The sequence below is a fragment of the Myodes glareolus genome, chromosome 24 (genome assembly GCF_982192425.1).
Source record: "Myodes glareolus chromosome 24, mMyoGla1.1, whole genome shotgun sequence".
Lineage (NCBI taxonomy): Eukaryota > Metazoa > Chordata > Mammalia > Rodentia > Cricetidae > Myodes > Myodes glareolus.
In genome coordinates, this window is record NC_142049.1 from 23,932,904 (window position 1) to 23,951,599 (window position 18,696).

At 43.0% G+C, this 18,696-nt stretch overlaps 1 protein-coding gene across 2 annotated transcripts in view; it reads left to right on the forward strand.

Moving 5' to 3' along the window:
• Positions 1 to 18,696, forward strand: part of Mctp2 (multiple C2 and transmembrane domain containing 2) — a 233,250-nt gene that overhangs the window by 65,505 nt on the left and 149,049 nt on the right. For both annotated transcript variants that reach the window (XM_048434824.3, XM_085682633.2), the window contains 2 exons: positions 4,225 to 4,287; positions 5,828 to 5,936. In XM_048434824.3, the coding sequence (XP_048290781.3) occupies positions 4,225 to 4,287; positions 5,828 to 5,936 (172 nt within the window). The remainder of the gene's footprint in view (positions 1 to 4,224; positions 4,288 to 5,827; positions 5,937 to 18,696) is intronic.

Consider the following 18,696-nt stretch of genomic DNA (forward strand, 5'->3'; position numbering starts at 1 on the left):
TCATAGGCCACTTAATACTCAGATATACACTCATATGCTTTCATGGATTAATTTTCAAATGAAATAATTGATTTCCACCAATGTTGCCTCTTATTGTTAGCTTGTCTGTCTGTGAGTATATGTCATGTTGTAATGAAATCAGACACCCAGGGATGACACACTTTGTTGTGGTTCTTGAGTATACAGCATAGCAAGGTTCTCTGACAGCCACATGGAAGGTGACATTCATACAAGATCACATTAAGTGTACCAAAACGGAAATTCATTTCTTCACCTTAATGTTTTTCTTTCAAAATCCTTGGTGATAATTGTGTGTGTGTGTGTGTGTGTGTGTGTGTGTGCATGTGCAAGAGTGTATTCACATTCATGTACATGTGATTGCATGTGTTAAAGCATACCTGCATGTCTGAACATGTGTGTAGAAGTCAGAAGTCAACTTTATGTCTTGTTTTTTCAGGAGATGACCAGTTTGATTGCTTAGACAGGGTCTCTCAGTGCGTGGAGCTAACCCAATAGACAAGGATGCTTTCCAGCAGACCTCAGAAATGCATCTGTTTCTACTCCTAAGCCCTAAGATTACAAGTGTGCACCAGGAGGCCCACCTCATTACATGGGAGCTGTCAATCAACCTCAGGCCTTTCCACTTGTTAAGCAAGTACTTTAACCAAAAGGGCCATGTCTTTGGCCCTGTGACAGAGAGACAGGCAGGCAGGCAGGCAGGCAAGCAGGCAGGCAGGCAGGCACGCACGCACGCACGCGCGCACACACACACAGACACAAACACACACTGTATCTGTCTCAAACCTCCCTGCACCCTTCTGGGTTTCAATGAATTTTCATTCTTTTAAGTTGGGGATTCACACCTACAGGGGACACAAATTTTGGATTAGCTTCCCATATGGCGAAATACTCTAAAGTAGAATGCAGAGCCATGTGTCTCTAGAGGCAAATCAAAGCAAAGACACCTGTTGTCTTGTAGGAAAGATAAACACCCTCACATACGCATTAGGTAGGAAATAATTAGCCTTAATAGTTTTTGGTGTGATTTATAAGATTTTGAAATGTTCAAAGTTATCCATCTTTTCCCGAGTATGTGCTTAAAACTAATTTGTCTAAAACCCTAAAGCTGGTGCTTGGTAATTCGTCAGTCTGGATCCTCACCTGACAGAATCCTGCTTGGCAATTAAGGGGGATGATAATGGTGGAAACTTGGATGGTTTCAAAGGCATTGTGCAAAGTGAAAGGTGCCATAAACTGGCATCCGGCATGACGTCTTTGACAAGATAATCTATAAATGACAAGATAGCATGACGAAAGTAGCTGCCTTGGCTGAGGAAGAGGAGGAATATGTTAGCGTAGTGGGATAGAATGGAGGAGTTTTCTGAGTGGCAGAGTTGTTGTGTATCCCGACCATAGAGCAGTTGTTCAAATCTATGTCTCTTTAAAGTCACAGCCCTCGCAGCAATGTGGTAATCGTACTTTGATGCATTTTAGCAAACCCAACATGCCTGATTATTCTTATTCAGAACATAGACACCAACATCTAACGGCAGAGGATTATCAGCCGTTCCTTATGATACAAATATAATTGTGCTCCATTTACTAAGCCACAAAGTCATAACTCCTAGATCTAGTTACTAGGCTTACGGAAGAGATGGGCATGTTATAGATTCTGCTCAGCGGATAATTCTCTGGGTTCTGTGGAAGAGTGCATGAGACTGGCGTAAGTTATGTGTCTCCCAGCTGCTGTAACTCGTCCTCTTGTGCATATGGAATGCTTTTCCCTTCTTATGGTAATCATTTTCCTTCCTTCCTGTGTATATATAGTGGATGACAGTTACAGTGGCTGTGGGAACCATAACTTTAAGTTCTGTGGCTTCTGTGAGTAAAACCAGCCATAATGCTGAATTAATGTCATTGCTCACGTGGAATTTCCCTGTTGCCGTAAGTGGGAAACTTACAGTGTATTTAAATAAAGACCTGGCATTTATTTTTCAGTAGTATATAAATTATGGCACATATGTAGACTAATTTGGTCATTTAAGTAGCATTATTACAAAATAGAATAAGGCTAACATTGGAGATTGTACACAGAGTATCATGCTTTAACATAATGTGGTTTGGTCATCCACACAACTCAAAATGGAATATAAGGAGCTGGAGAAATGGCCCAATGGTGAGAAGCACTTAGAGCTCTTACAGAAGACCCAGGTTCACACTGTGTTCCCTAATTCCAGTTTCAGGGCCTACAACATCCTCTCCTGGCCTCCAAAGGCACCAGGCATGCATATGGTACACATGCCTACTTGTAACACACACACACACACACACACACACACACACACACACACCCCAAAAGTAAATATGTAGGTAAAGTGGAAGCTAGCAGACTATTATGACACCTCAGTGAATAGCCAACTAGAACTCTGTCCCCAGCCCTGGTAGCTTTGTAAGACTACCTTCAAACAGGGTTGGTCAACTGGAACATGGATTCATTTAATAAAATTAAATGATAGTGGAGACTTTCCAGGCTGCAGAGCATCAGAACATGCTGGTTATTGTTGGTGCTTGGCGTTGAAACATCAGTATTGGCATAATAAATAAGGCAGAATTTGGGGACTTGATAATGCACAGTATAAAAGACATGCCATGAATTCTTTGACATTAAGAAAGTTGGGTAAGAGTCTGATTGTTGATGGTCCTGCCTGTCTTGCCTGGGTGTCATTTTAGTAACAGTCAATCAAGGTGAGAGGAAGAACCCGAAGGAGAGGTTTTCTTGGCTCTGGACCTGTTGTTGCCTTCTTGTCTATCATTAGGCTGGGTCTCACATGGGGTGTTGGGACACTGATAGTACTCACAGTGGGTGTAGTAAATGGAGTGTATGCGCCCTAGAGAAAACTCAGAGCACAGGATATTTTCCTCCCCACGTCCTAAAAGAGTTCATATGAATTGGCCATGAGGCCTTTGAGCTCTGGGGACATTGGACCCAGGGTTGGGGGAGACAGAGAAAAGTCTGAGAACAGTAGAATCGAGAGCTCCAGGGTACCTATTATTCCTGGCTGAAAGCTTATTTGTATGCATGCCATTTCTGTGTGTTATGGCCTCCTGGATGCTACCAAATGCAGAGGTGGGATGCCAGGGAGCCTTTGCTTGTCTGCAACTCTTCACCCTCCCTTGTGGAGGATGAAAAATGGCCCTCTTATGCTGGGACCGTCTCAGGGTCTGGGAGTGTATGTCTTAGTGAGGAAGTCTGCCTAGCATACCCCAGTGAATGCGAAGACTCAGATCATCTGTGCCTCCAAGCACAGCCTGCATCCCAGGGGGCTGTTGTCTGAGCTTTCTCTGCAGGCCCCCTTGTCCTCAAACTGGATTATAACTTTGGAGTCACCCAGTTATTAGAGCAAGGCATGTTGTCTTTGTTCATACAAGTAATTATCTGAGCTGGTGTGCCAGGCAAATAGTGGCATGCTCAGATTTCCAGGAAAGCTGCACAGGAACCCTGCCAGCTCCTGTCTGTGTTTCCCTGCGGGTGTCACCCTCGCTCTCACACTGCTCGCTAACGCTGCAAAACCCTGAGCTTTTCTAGATGTTTCCTCATCTGTGTGCACACAAGTAGCCCAAGAAGGCTGCTGAACATCACACTTCCTATTGACAGGCGTGCATTCCGTCGTCCCTCCCTTCCTGAGAATCGTAGCGTAATGATGCAATGACGTACATATGACCCTGTAAGGTGATTCGTTAGGAATTCCTGGTCCCTAGTTTTGGATTGGTCTTTAGACACCCATGGGACCCAATCTATCTAGTTCGAATAACATTTCCCAAATCACGTATTGGAGGGGTTCCTAGTTTGTGCACGTTGAATTCTCTGGGAGCTGGGCAGCTCAGTTTAGTTTGATGGTTGCAGACCAGGCAGTTCCTCCTTGGAAGGGGCGTGACTATTTGCCCCATGGTTGTCTTCAAGCGAATTAAAACATGTTGCTTGCTGTATGCGTGGATGTACTTATAATCTTGTACCCGTGCATGCTCTCATAGATAACCTAGGTCTCAGAGGCCATGGCTCAATCGACACCTCTGAGTTCACCTCTTGCCACATAGCTAGCAGAGCCTCCCCCATACCTGAAACCAGGCATGCAAATATCAGATTTCCCAAGGACCGAGGCGGGACTTGGTTACCAGGCAATGCTCATTTGCTTTCCTAAAGCAGAGTTCTCTTTTCTTTTACAGAAGCCCCATGGCAATGATGATCTTAATGCTTCTATGACATCTCATCATTTTGAAGAAGAATCTGTGAGTGACGTTCAGTACAACTAACACTGATGTCAGCCTTGTAAAGACGTCTAACCAATTGCTTATATGTCTCTGCTTCTTTCTCCTTAAAACACATAAAATGGTACCCTCCAGTAGAAACGTGGCTTGGAAGTTCTAGCTGGAAGAGATTAATTCGGGTTTATTGATTGGTTAGCTTGGAATAGATTTGTCTAAAAATACACAGTAACCACGCAGCTGAGTTTGGAAGGAAAGAGGACAAAGCCCTTTGAAGCCTTCTGAAACTTCGAAAGGTCAAGGGCAGCTGCAGCCACAAGATCAATTGGTTGAGTGTCTAATGAATGAATAATATAAATCATTCCACCTGTTCTTTGAAGAAAGTTGGGAGCTTCAACTGGCTCAAGCATTGCAGGGGATTCATGCAATTCACAAATACTCAAAAGTAGTTGAGTTTGTCACTGGGGCCCGTGACAGATGATGAATTCCCAGAGAATAAAGTGGCAGCACTTAGGGGATTGGATAGCGTTAGAAGGGTAGAGTGGGACACCAAGGAAGGGACTGAGGTGAAATGTCCCTTCCCTGGAGAGCCCAGAGCGGAGACTGTCAAGTGTGGACCTGGGAACCCGGGTGAAGAACCTGTGTCTGGAAGACAGAGACTCACATTTAGTGTTGAACTTAGAGCCCGTGTGGAGGAGGTCTGCTGAGTTGGTGAGGATTGGTGGGGATATAGAGAAGTGGAAGCCTTCCACAGCTGAGGTGGCTGTGGGGGCACACCTTGGTGACAGCTAGCCCCAGTCTCCTTTCTCCATACTATTTCCTCTCTGGTGTTCTGTTCTTATTTTTAAAAGTTTATTCCCCACCCACCCTCTTGTGTGTGTGTGTGTGTGTTTCTGTGTGTGTGTGTGTTTGTGTGTGTGTGTGTGTTTGTGTGTGTGTGTGTGTGTGTGTGCGCACATACCTGTGCATGTGGGTGCACTTGCCTGTGTGCATGTGGAGGCTACAACAGGGCATACCCCTTTCATCACCTTCTACTTGTTCCTTTGAGGCAGAATCTCTCCCTGGACCGACATTTGTATCTTCTGTGCTAGGCTAGATGCCAGCCAACCCGGAAGAACCTCTTGCCTCCACTCCCTCACAGCTGGAGTTGCAGATACACGCAGGATAGTTGGCTTGTTATGTGGGTGCTGGGGCTGAAACACAGGTCCTTATCATGATACAGCAAGCGCCCAGCTGCCAAGTCATCTCTCCAGGCTGAGTGAATAGTTTTATAAGAGACATCACAATGAACCAAGGGGTTGGGGGTTTCGGACATCAACATACCATCCACATTGGGAAGTTCTTCTTGTGAAGTTATACTCACTACCTCTGAATTCAGACACAATCCCACTGGGGGAAAATATAAAGTAATTGGCTGATAATGCAGTTAACGACCATGTTATCAGAGCCTGCTTCAGCGGGGATTCTTCCTTGACCACGGTTTCTTTTGCCGTTCCCGATTAGTAAGCGATGTCTCTACTTGGGAACACATTCACTGACTTGGATCCCTTTCTCACCTGTGCAGACTCTTGGAGAAGCCGGGGATTGCGTGAGTCACCTCCCCAGCCCCTTCGCATACCTCCTCACCATACACCTGAAGGAAGGCCGCAACCTCGTGGTCCGGGATCGCTGCGGTAAGGTTGGTCTGTTGTGCGCTTGCTCAGTAGCCATAAAGACCCTCTCTGTGTCCTGCTCTGAAGGCTTGATCAGGCGTTATCCATTTCACACTGTTTAGAGAGGAGCTTGCCTCTCATACCATACTCACAGCTTCAGCCTCTTCCATATCCATTGACTGTGAGGTATTTAAAAGTGATATATGCTGGTATTCTTAAAAAAAGAGTAATAACAACATATAAAGCTATTTTAGAATGAAATAGGCATGATAATTTGTATTGGCATATAGCAAGTATTCTAGCAAAATAGCACATTGATATTATCACTTCTTTGATGTGGCAATGAGATGAATTGATGCAGATAACCTTTCAACTTCTCTCCTCCTGCTTTGAGACCCTAGAGGCTCCCCGTTGTAGCCATGATCTGTCTTTTCTTTGTCTTCTATACAAGTCTCTATACATTTCTATAAAGAGAGAAGTTAAATTGAGGCCAAGATACCCATACTGCTGTGCAATAAACTTCAATGCAATACATCTTCAAGATAGACCATGGTTTTCTGTGCAAATATGCTTTCTCTTTTAAACTCAACGTGTTCCTGCAAGTGCTTTGTACATTTGAATCGCCCAAGAGACTTGTTGATATTTTTTGTGTCCTTGGGCCCCCACTTATGGATGTCATCTTTGTTCACGATAGCCTGCCCTCAGCTAAGAGGATTGAGACATGCAGCTGAGCAGGGCGAGCAGGTAGTACCTGTTGGATTTGTTGTTGTTGTTTTACTTTTCTGTTCTGTTCTGAGTAACTCCTGCCACCTGCCAGTTAAGGCTTTTCTTTCTGGCATACCGCCCATGCTGCTGTCTATTCCTGTCCTGCTTTCCTGGTCCTTCCTTGGGTAGCATCAGTGGACAAGGGAGTGTTGATCTCTCTTTTGCTATGTGAACGCTGCACCAGGCCCTGTGTTTGATCACACATAGGTCAGCTTCCACTTCTTGTATCTGCTGTCTCCAAGCCTGGAGCATGGCTAGCTCATCTGCCACACACATTCACCCTACCTTTGCCCCAGAATTCTTCTATAACTCCTCCATAATGCATGTATTTGTGCTGTCAATTCTTCCACAAATTTGCTCTCATTTGTATAACTTCTGTCTGTCAGAACTATGTGAAATACATCCTCTCCCTCCCTCCCTCCCTCCCTCCCTCCCTCCCTCCCTCCCTCCCTCCCTCTCTTCTCTTCTCTTCTCTTCTCTTCTCTTCTCTTCTCTTCTCTTCTCTTCTCTTCTCTTCTCTTCTCTCTCTCTCTCTCTCCACCTTTGTTCTTTCCTTTCTTTTCCCTCCCTCCCTCCTTCTTCCTTCCTTCCTTCCTTCCTTCCTTCCTTCCTTCCTTTCTTTCTTTCTTTCTTTCTTTCTTTCTTTCTTTCTTAGTTCTGACTACCCTAGAATTCTTGCTCTGTAGACCATGCTGGCCTTGAACTCAACAGAGATCCACCTACTTCTGCCTCCTAAATTCTGGGATTAAAAATGGATACCACTATCACCTGATACATCCTTTCTTCTAGATAAATACTCTCTCTTTTATTATGTAGTTTTCAAAACATAGGTATAGCTAGGAGCTGCAGGCAGGCCGGCTTTTCCTCCTGCCCAGTTCCCACACAGCTAGCTTAGCCCCGGAAATAACAACACACAAATTGTATTCATTTAAACACTGCCTGGCCCATTATCTCTAGAGAGTTAGTTACTGGCTAATTCTCACATCTTGATTAACCCATTTCTAATAATCTGTGTAACATCACAAGGTGGTAGCTTACCGGGAAAGATTCAGCAAGTCTGACCTGGTGACTGGCTCCATTGCGTCTGCCTCATTGCCCTCTTCCCAGCATTCTGTTCTGTTTACTCCACCTACCTAATTTTCTGTCCTATCAAAGGGCCAAGGCAGTCTCTTTATTAACCAATGAAATAACACATAGACAGAAGGCCCATCTACATCACATAGGATATTGCATTGTATTATCCTATAGATTGTTAGTAAATCTATTATTTTGTATTCAATACCACAATTTTCTCCCTGTCGTTTGAATCCTGTGTGGTTTATATCTGTCATAAAAACATCCATGTCTATACATACATTTCATGCCAATTTAGCGAAAAGGGTCACCTAACCTCTTCATAACTGAGATATCATATGAGGGATGTGATCCTGAATCAACACAAATGACCACTTACAGATGACCTGACCTGCTAAGTGTCCTAGTGACCACTTATGTCAAAAAAGAGCCTTGTCAAGTCTGTTTTGTGACAACTTCCTCAGATGTTAAGAACTTTCTGCAGAAAGTGTATTTAACTTTACAGGTTCTCAAACAAATTTGCTATATGTATGTATATATTTCTATGTCTTTAATTTTGGAATGCATACACACACACACACACACACATATATACACACACACACACACATCTTTAATATTTTTGGAATTCCCTTCCCTCCAAATCTGTAATTTTGGGGACAATCATAGGCCCCTGGATCCTTTTGTCCCCCTTTCTTACATATGCGAGTTATCTAGCCAGCCCATTCTTGGTGAGTCATTCGAATACAATCACTGCACATCCCTTTACGGTGGCCGGTTTACTCGGGTGATGATGAAGCTATGAACATGTCAGAAAGAGAATGAAGCACTGGGGCTCATATGCACTATTTTCAAACTTTGCTGTTTTAATTTTTATTGATACACATTTGTGGGGTATTATGTTTAGGTATGTACAACCATATGGAATGATTGTATGTAGACAATTTGCTTATGCATCACTTTAAACACTTCTCAGCTCATCAAGGTTACAACATTGACTATCTTCACACATTATATAGTTTGTTGGTTATAGTCATTCTACTGGGCAACACAACCTCAGAACTTCTTGTCCCACATATCTGTAACATTATGCCTGTGACTAACCTCTGTTCCCTCTCTCTTATCTATGTCCTTCTTGTCCCATGATAGCCATCATTTTACCCTCAACTCCCCTGACACTCTACATACAATTGAGAACACACAGCATCTGCTTTGCTGAGCCTGGTTTATCTCACTTAACACAGTGTTCCTCAGGCTCATCCCCCTCCATTTAGCATTGGAGAGTGTATAGTCATTATTCATAAAAGAGGTGTATTTTTATTTTATTTTCCTTAAATGGAATAATAAATTTAACTTTTAATTTGATTTGAAAGTCTAAATGCATGCAACTGATCAGATATTGACTTCCAGGTATTGACTTCCAAGTTATTCAGATGTTTAAGTCACCCCTTCAGCCCAGGGGAACAGCTGGAAGATGGTTAATTTCAATGCATTGTTTCACTTTGTGGGTTTTGCTCATAAAATTTATTTTTGATGAATCATTCTCTGTTATCAAAGAGCTCAGCATTTTCCTTGAATTGTTACAAAATCATTCCTGTTTGTGAAACCTTCTGTCTAGATCTAGGTTGCCAAACAGTTTAGACCCAAGGCCCTGTGGTAGTTAGTTTAGGTTTTATGGCCCATGAGTCTCAGCTCTTCAACTTGTGGGAATACAGTGGGAAGACGTCCGTAAAAAGCACATAGTCCAATGGACATGACTGTGTTCCGTGGAAACTGCATTAATATAAGCAGAACAAACAAACTAGACATTGGGCTGGATTGAACCCAGGTACTAAACCTGCTGAACTCTGACTGGAATATTATGGTCTGATTGTTGGATTCCTCCCCTAACAACATGGTTTTAATAGCACAGTGACCAAAACCACTGTTGGAATCAAGAAGATGTGCTTACGAAGCAATCCTAATTGGAAGTTGGTACTTTTACTAGATCTGAAAACAACTTGGTAAAAAGACAAAATACTGCAGTAATATATGGAGATATTAGGAAGCCGGAAGTCATGGTTTGGTTTTCCCCCAGGTCTTGGGGTGAAGACTCAGTTGCAGAAGAGGCCTGGTCTGCAGTTAGACAGCATCAAGAAAGCATTAAACTGAGCTTGAAGATGTCATGATCTTGATTCAGGCACTGTCGTGTCCTGGTTGACCAGAGCTGGGCAATGCACCCTGCTGATGGCGAATCCTTTGCTTCTGTCTTTGAAGATGCCGAGATTTTCTGGGATGCTTTTTTGAAGTTTGTTAGTACACAAAGTTGTCAGATATTCTTTGGAAAGATTTGGTTAGGAGCTTGTGGCTCAGGATGTCAAACAGGTTTACCACAGGTGTCCTGTGAAGAGCAGGGGTCTGTAGTTGACACCCTGGACCTACCTATCTGACCCTGGTTTATGTTCTCTTGTATGTTTATTCTCTCTCTTTAGTATCTCCTGCTGTCTCTGTCTCTGTCTCTCTCTCTCCCTCCCTAGGGATGGCCTCACTCCATCCCTAAGTCTCCCTTTCCACCCCTTGTAAACATGACTATATACACTATATACGTGTGAATAATTATGGATATGATGACAGTGTCATGTGAGACCAAAATTAATATGTAAATTAATTAATTAAATTAATGTAAATAAATTAATATGTAAATAATTAAAATGTAATTATTTAATTACATAATTCTAAAAGTTTGGACACATATCAAAGATTGCCCTGGCAGGACTCTTTCTGGTGTGGAATTATTTGCTTTGGGTTTCTGATACGTCCCTTTGCCCGTTCCACACGAGATCCAGAAATGGGCATTTTGTTGTCTAAGTAAGGATTCTTTTCTTTTTCTTTTATTTATTCTTTTTTTTTTTTTTTTTTTGGCAAGCAGCTTTGCTTGCTGTAGTGTGAACCTGAGATGCAGTCCATTGTCTGGGCATGGCCTTGAGCTTGCTTTTTGAGGAATGCCATGGCCATTTCCCTCTCAGTAACTGTCTGTTTGTCCTCGCCTCAGCCCTCTCCCCTCTTCTCTCTTTGTTCTTGTTTTCTTCTCCTTACATCATTAATGTGCTACTTTGTATCCCCTGTTTCCTTCCTCCTTTGGGGCTGTAAGATTACCCCCTGTTGTATTGTTTTTGAGCACGTAAGACTTGCCTTTTCCTGTGGTATTGGTGTGGTCCTGGTCCAGTAATTTTAAGTCTAGGAGATTTACAGCTAAAGCAACGTAACACGGCCATCTATTGTCAGCACAGCTGCTTCACAATTTGGTTGATGCTTAGAGGAAATGGGATCACGGCTCAGTTTGCCACAGAAAGGAATGTGACTGAGAAGATATTTGGTGTCACAGCCGGTAGAACGCAGGCCAGCAGCCTTACCGTCTACCCTCACAGGATCCTTGGTTTCTAATACAGACAAAGTCTCTTGACCCTGGGAAAAGTCTCATCTCCTGCCCTCTCATACTCCACATCATTAATTCCTGGAAACAAACTGCACTCATATTAAAGCACGTTTTCCCCTTAATGGTAGGTTAACCCAGGCCCACAGATGTGGCCTAAAAGAATACTGTGTTGCTGGTGCCCTCTACTGGCTGCTCTCCAGCATTGCAATGGGAAAAAATGAAACCTTAACACCACGAGGGTCATAACCATCACTCCCACTGCGTTGAGGGATAATGGATTTCTTTGTGATATGAGTTTTTTGAAAACTCATGCCCCGTTCCAACACAAAACTTCTCTTTTTATTCATATCTGGAATAGATAGGTATCTGACATTTGTTTATAGAGTAGTGACGGCTTCCTCTTCAGATGACAGGAGGTCACATTTGAGAGGAGTGATCTAAAGGCCAAGGGCACTAAGACCACCACATGAATAGGTGTTTAAAGAGCTGATGGACTCCACTAGAGTGTCACAATGGTCAGCACCTCTAATTTAAATCTTGCTCCGCTTAGCAGGCTAGGTTTCAAGATTGTTGCCGGGAGGTGGTGGTGTACACCTTTAATCCCAGCACTCGGGAGGCAGAGGCAGGTGGATCTCTTTGAGTATGAGGCCAACCTGGTCTGCAAGAGCTAGTTACAGGACAGGCTCCAAAGCTACAGAGAAACCCTGTCTAGAAAAACAGACAACAACAACAACAACAACAAAAAAAGTTTCATGATTTCTGTTTTCTTTATAATGAAGAAACGATCACGTTAGAGTCATAGAGAAACAACCGACTTGATAGTGTTGCAATGACCGACAGGCAGATGTTTCTAGAACTCATTCTGCCCTGGGGGTGGCATTGTGCCCTCCAATTTAAATTTGATTCGGAAAATGCTCCTCCAGATGCAGTGACCGACATGGGAGAGGGGCAGATGAACGCTCCACCAGGTCCTTACTAGAATTTTAAGACGAATCTTCCTTTGCTGATATAAGTTTGAAAGTGGGTTTCCTTTCTACCATATAACGAACCCTAATTTATGAAATGCTCTTTCACTTCCTTTGGTTCCCCATGTGTGTTCTTCTCTATTCCAAAGTATTTAAGAAGAAATACAAAACCTTAGAGTACGTCATGCTCTGTCGACTCAATGATCCAAGTTAGGTTAATTAAAAATATATTTTATTGCTATTTATTATTATCATTTATTGTGTGTGTTTATGTGTACATGTGTGTATATACTCACATGCATGTGCATGCTCCCATGATGTGTGTGGATACATGTATGTCACAGTATGCGTGTGAAGGTTAAATGACAACTTTGTGTTGGTCAGTTTTCTCTGAGTGCTGGTTCTGGGGATTGACCTCTGGTCCCTAGGCCACCAGGCTAGTGTGGCAATATCTTTACACACCCAGCTGTCTTGATACCTCCCCACCCATTTTTATTATCACAAACCGTGCTTACCCAAATGCGCCTGTGTCTTAAACTGCATGGACAGCTTTGGTCCTAACTTCTTGGCAAGTCAATTATTGATTTGCATCAACTTTCTTCGGTCTTACCGTCATCAGCTGACTTGTTCAGTGTTCTCATTACAAGATCGGCAGTTTGCCCCCGAGAAAGGCTTTACTCTCACCGGAAGCAATGAAGTGGCTCACTCTCTATTCCCTACATAGAATACAGAATCACTTTGTTAATTGGGTAGAGAAAAAAAAACACATTATCCCTTTGTTTACTTAAATCTATTTTTGCATGAATAATTCTGGACATTTAAACATGTGTGTTCCTAATTTGTTATCTTTGCATGCCCTCTTCTGTGCAGAATGACCCTGCTCCCACAGTGTGCTGGATGTGTTCACAGATAACATTGGGATTTGTAATCCAACCTTCACTTTTCTTTCTGAAGTATCTGTAGTGAAGATATATTCAGAGGACCCCCTTCCTCTGCTTCCCTGTCTACAGAGGACCATCCTCCTTCGGTCGCTCCCATTAGTCTGGTTTTTCATTTCTCATTTGTGCTTTTTGTCTGTCTCTATTTTTTTTTTCAATATTAGGACCTGACTAGAAACTTTATTTTCTTTTTCAAAATGACTTCCAGATGAACAAGGACAGATCTTTCCCTCCCTAATGTTAGACTACCACTTTTTAACATCCACACATGCAAGTGCAGTGTGTACCAGTGTTTGCTTCCCGGGCTTCTGCTGGATTTCTGCTGATGTGTTCCGTAGTGCAAGAGTCAAGTGCACATCACCCTCCTACTTCTCACTCACAACCCTATTTATTTTGCATTGCAAGCTTCCAGCCTTGTTTCTGACTGTAGTACCGCCTCTGAACACCAGATGGCATGAGAGCCTTACTATGCATGTGCTGCAGCCTAAAAACCGAGGCCTCTGTGTCAGAAGCAAACCTGAAAGCTTTCAAAGATGCAAACCACATCCAGTGGTGTGAGTCAGTCGTCCTCTCCTCCCGGCTTAAGATGCTGAAAGAAATGAACACAGCTGAGTTTGGAATCTGTTTCTGTGGATCCCCTTCCCATCTTGAATAGATCACGCAAGACATGCGGGTCCTTAAAAGTCTTTGTGTGTTACCATTTCTGAGAGCTTCTCGCTGGGGACTGTTGTAGTTTGGCCTTGTTTTGGGGCTCCATACGTTCTGCGCTGCTTGGGATGTTTGGTGCTTGCCACTTTGTCGACCCGGTTTCCACTTCATTCTTTCTCAGCGGTTCTGTGGGGCCAAGGAAAGTGAGCCTGGAATGACCCCTGTGTTTGCTGAGTCTACTACCCTACACAGTGTTTATCTACTTGCCTTTGTGGGTGAGGGTACCTGTTGTTAGGTGCAGCATGGGATGGGATGGGTCCCATGATGTTCTCCACGTGTCTGTTGTCCATGTGTGTTCTGCTCGTTGGGCGTGTCTGTTGCTATGTCTGTTGCTATGTCTTCAGGCCGTCTCATTTTACTTGAAACCTTTGGTTCTAGTGTCACAAAGATGACCATGCTTGAGAGTCACTGACGTTCACACTCATGTGTGCTTCTGGTTGTCTGTAAAGAATAGGGACACAGGTATATTGTCTATGTGGCCGTTCCACCAAAGCCCGACCAGATAAATCCTGTATTCACCAAATAACCAATTTACTGAAATTACTGAATCTGTATATATTGACAAGTCTTTCAACTAGAAAAAGAGTTATGATAGTTATATGTATATACACGTACATATGATAGTTATATGTATATACACATATGTATATCATTTATGATATATGTATATATCACATATATCATAAATGATATACATATATGTATATATAATATAGACTTTTAAATGTATAAATTTAATATATACATATATAGAATGTATTTGACTCATCAGCAATAGGCTATGGAGGCAAAATCAAAGTAGCACTTTAAAGAATACTTACATTTTTGTTTAATTTAAATATATTTTTGTTTTATGTTATGGGGTTATTGCCTCTCTCTCTCTCTCTCTCTCTGTGTGTGTGTGTGTGTGTGTGTGTGTGTGTGTATGTCTGTGCACTCTGTTCATGACTGGTACCCATGGGAGCAGAAGTTGGCGGCACCCGGAAGAGGGTCTCAGAGCCACATGGAAATGGAGTGATGGATGGTAGTAGCACTCTGAAGTGAACCCAGGTCCTCTGCCAGAGCAAGTGCTCTTAGTCACTGAACCACTCTTTAAAAAGCTGTTATGCTAGTAAAGTGATGGAGACAGGGATGCTGTAGCATAGGCTATGGATCCAGAGAGGGAAGATTAGGGATAGAGACAGGGATGCTGTAGCATAGGCTGTAGAGCCAGAGCGGGGAAAATTAGTGATAGAGACAGGGATGCTGTAGCATAGGCTGTGGAGCCAGAGAGGAGGAAGATTAGTGATGGAAAGAAGGTGAAACTTCAATGGACTTCAGGTGGTAAAGGGACCAGAGTCTCAGAAGGCAGAGACAATGATACTGTAAGATATGGATGAAGGAAACTTGAAGGTCATGTGTCTAGGAGAATCCCAATGCCCCAGGAAGCGCTCAGTGCCCACTTTACTGCAGCACTGAAAGATTCTATTTTATATTTCATACAGGTCTTTATAAGCATCATAAACAATTAAAGGAGGTTTATGGTAAAATCGAGACTTTGAGGTCGTTAATTCTGCCAAAAGCTGATTCCTGAAATATTGTTGAGTAAAGTGGATATTTGTGGGTGTTTTTTTTTAAATCATGCATGTTTGTAAATTGCCTGAGACCATTGCATTTCAAAGTTTACCCACGGTCGATTCTCACTCAAGGGGCTCCAGGAGGTTTTGTGTATGCATGGTCCCCTTAGAGGAGAGACTTTGTTCCTATTCAGTTAGGGTAGGTACATTAGCAAAACTTGTTTCAAGGGCAGAAAGCCACTGAAGAAACATAACTCTTCCGAGATTGAAGATGGGAAAGTGGATCTCAGAAGCGGATAGCCTTCCTCTGTAGAAGTAGCCTCGGCTGGGACCTACCAGCAGATTGTTGAGTCCCTGCATCGAATGAGCCAGGAGGACCCTTGGCTTGAGATGTTTGGAACTCGTAGGCTACATAAGAATTGATTCCTCGGTTTTCATCATATCAAGCAAACTGTTCCATCTCTTTCTCATTTGCCCCTTCTGGTTTCTGAATGGGACTGTAGTGGGCAGACATTGTTGTAGCTGCATGGCTTCCCTGTGATTCTGTGGGGCACGGGCTCCTATGCAAAAGTCACCGCTAGCATACCACCCCTATTTCATATTTTATTTTTCTGCAAATTGTCTTGTTCTTTTATTTAACCAGTTTCAAAGACAGGGCTCATGGGCCCCATACTGCCAGGCTAGATTTCCAGAGTGCCCTTAAGTCCTCAGTGAACAACCTCTGGATGTTTAGATAGGGAGAGACCATGTTCCCAGGGATTTCAGAATTTCAGTTTGGTGTACAGCTGTTTCCTTGAGGAACACCTAGGAAAGATTCAGAGATATTTTCCCGAGTGTACGCATGGAATTCCTGAAAAACTAAGCTTGCAGTTTGTTCTTCCCGTCCTCCTAAAAGGAAAGTGATAGAAAATTACACACAGTCAGGGACAGCACTAAAGAAACTTTATAGGGAGATTAGTTATGTGAATTACCTTGCGCATTAAAATAAAGTAAATGGACATTAGGACTGTGCAAATGGTTATATGCTCTCCCATTTTTTTTTAAAAAAAAACTTAACTGAATCACAATGCTAAAAATAGCAGCCCTTACAAGAAGGCTTTCTTCGTAAATTCTGACGCTGGCTACCATTAAAGGAGATTGGTTTATTTGTTCTCAGGGGACTCCTTTGAGATTGGTAGTTGTTCACATTACAAAAGAAAATAGGATAGAATTACAAAGGAAATTGAGTGACTTATTCAAGATTGCACAGTTACTCACAGGATGTTCCTGCACTAACTTCAGCATCCCCGTGTGTGCTGGGTACCCCTCGGCTTGTGCCTTTCCTTCCAGGAGCTCAGATTGATGCAGAAGATGTCAAATAGGGGGAACGCAAGTCAAATAATCCCAAGCTAACTCCGAGTAGAGCATTCTAAGGTTTTTCTTTATTAAAAGAGAACTCACAGATCACAGCGAGGAAATAGGAATTGGGTCCGACATCCAGGTGTGGTTCACAAGGAGAAGAGAAAGGGCTGGATCGGACTGCGGCTCTTTGGTACCCTAAGTCATGCCCCAACCTGGTCTAGCCTCTAAAGGCCATTGGCTGAAGGGGGTTCCCCATCATCAGATGTGGATGGATTTATTAGTGTGTCTGCGCATGTTCCAGTCATGTTTTCCATATTCAGATTATTTTAAGAATATGTTCTCTGAAAGTTTTAAGTTGTACTTATATTGCTGTTCTTTATATCTTGCATCTATTAGGAAGATTTTTATTTTGTATTTTTAATAATATTATTATTACTATTTGTGTGTGTGTGTGTGTGCGCACGCGCACACATGTGCATGTTTGTCCATGCATGCTGAGCCATATATGTGCAGGTCAGAGGACAGCTGCTCGTGTATGGGAGTCACTCCTCTCCTTCTATCGTGAGTTCTAGAGATCAGTTTTTAAGGATCGAGCAACAAGGGCTTTTATCCACTACACCGCCTCGCTGGCCCTATTAATGGAACTTAGTATTTCACTGTACATTTTGAAATTTCCAGATGAGCGAGACCACCGAGGAGCCATTTCCAATGGCTCTGGCAACTTATTCCTTCCCAGTCTCCAGAGCATCTCTCTAAATGACAAGGGTGTCTGGGTACTTCATTGTTTTTTATTTTTCATTTTAAAGGGCATGTGTGTATGGTGTGTGTGTGTGTGTGTGTGTGTGTGTGTGTGTGTGTGTGTGTGTGTGTATGTGTGAATATGGAGGCTCCAGGTTGGATGACAGGAATCACTTTTACTCTATCTTCCTCCTTACTCTTAGGGAGGGCCTTTCGATCAGAACCAGGGAATATACAGATGGTTAGCATCCTCTGGGGCTGCCTTGCCTCTGCTCCCTGGGTCTGGAACTATAGATAGGATTCCACACATACCCAGCCCCTAGGCCTGGGTTCTAGGGATCTGAACTTGAGTCCTCTCATTTGTTTGAGAGGCACCTTAACGACGGTACCAGCTCTCTAGCCTCCGGCCTGAGCTTCTTCGTGTCTGAGCTCAGCTTTCTCCTCCACCCTCCACTTCCCGCTGCCGCTTTCGGGCCTGCTCCCAGGTGTCCTTGCTCTCTTCTCTTTCTCTGTCATCCGAATTACAAGCTGCTGCCAGATTTATATGTGCCAAGCTGGGCTCTGATCGCTTGAGTCTCCTCCTGAGTGAACCTGCATTTCCTTCCTCTTCCTACTAAAATAACTCCAGATGGACCAGAAACTATAGTGTAAAAAATATTAATGTACAAAAATCAATGGGAAGAAACGAGGCCGAATTAATTTAAAATCTTATCGTTTTTTTTTTTTTTTTCTAAAATGCTCCTCTTCAGGATGTGAAAGTACAAAGTCAGAAGTCAGACCTTGGCTAATTTGGTTAAATAAAAAAGGAAAATAACTTATTGCCAGTAATAACTTGTTAAATTCTGACAACATGTGGGATTGGTGAGAGTTTCCATAAGGAAGATCCGTTCCAGTTGTAGCCAGGAGACCAGCTGAGCCCTCTGAAACAGAACCACACAATAAGAACAAGAACCTGGTTGACACAAACAAGTAGAAGTCAGAACAGCAGGAAAGTCCCTAAAGGTGTTACAGATAAGGGGAAAGACAGAGGTGGTTCCCCCCACCCTATACCTGCCAACAAATTCAAATAAAGGTTTAAAATATTCAATGTCTGGGAAGGCAGAAAGAGACAAAAACAATGTACAGTGTAAGTTTGATAAGCATTTAGAAGGATATTGATTTTATATTTATTTACATGTACGTGTGTGTGCCTTTATATGCCATGTATATGGGTGCCCTGAGAAGCCAGAAGTGGGGGGTGGGTCCCCTATGAGCTGCCCAAAGTGGATGCTGAGAACTAAA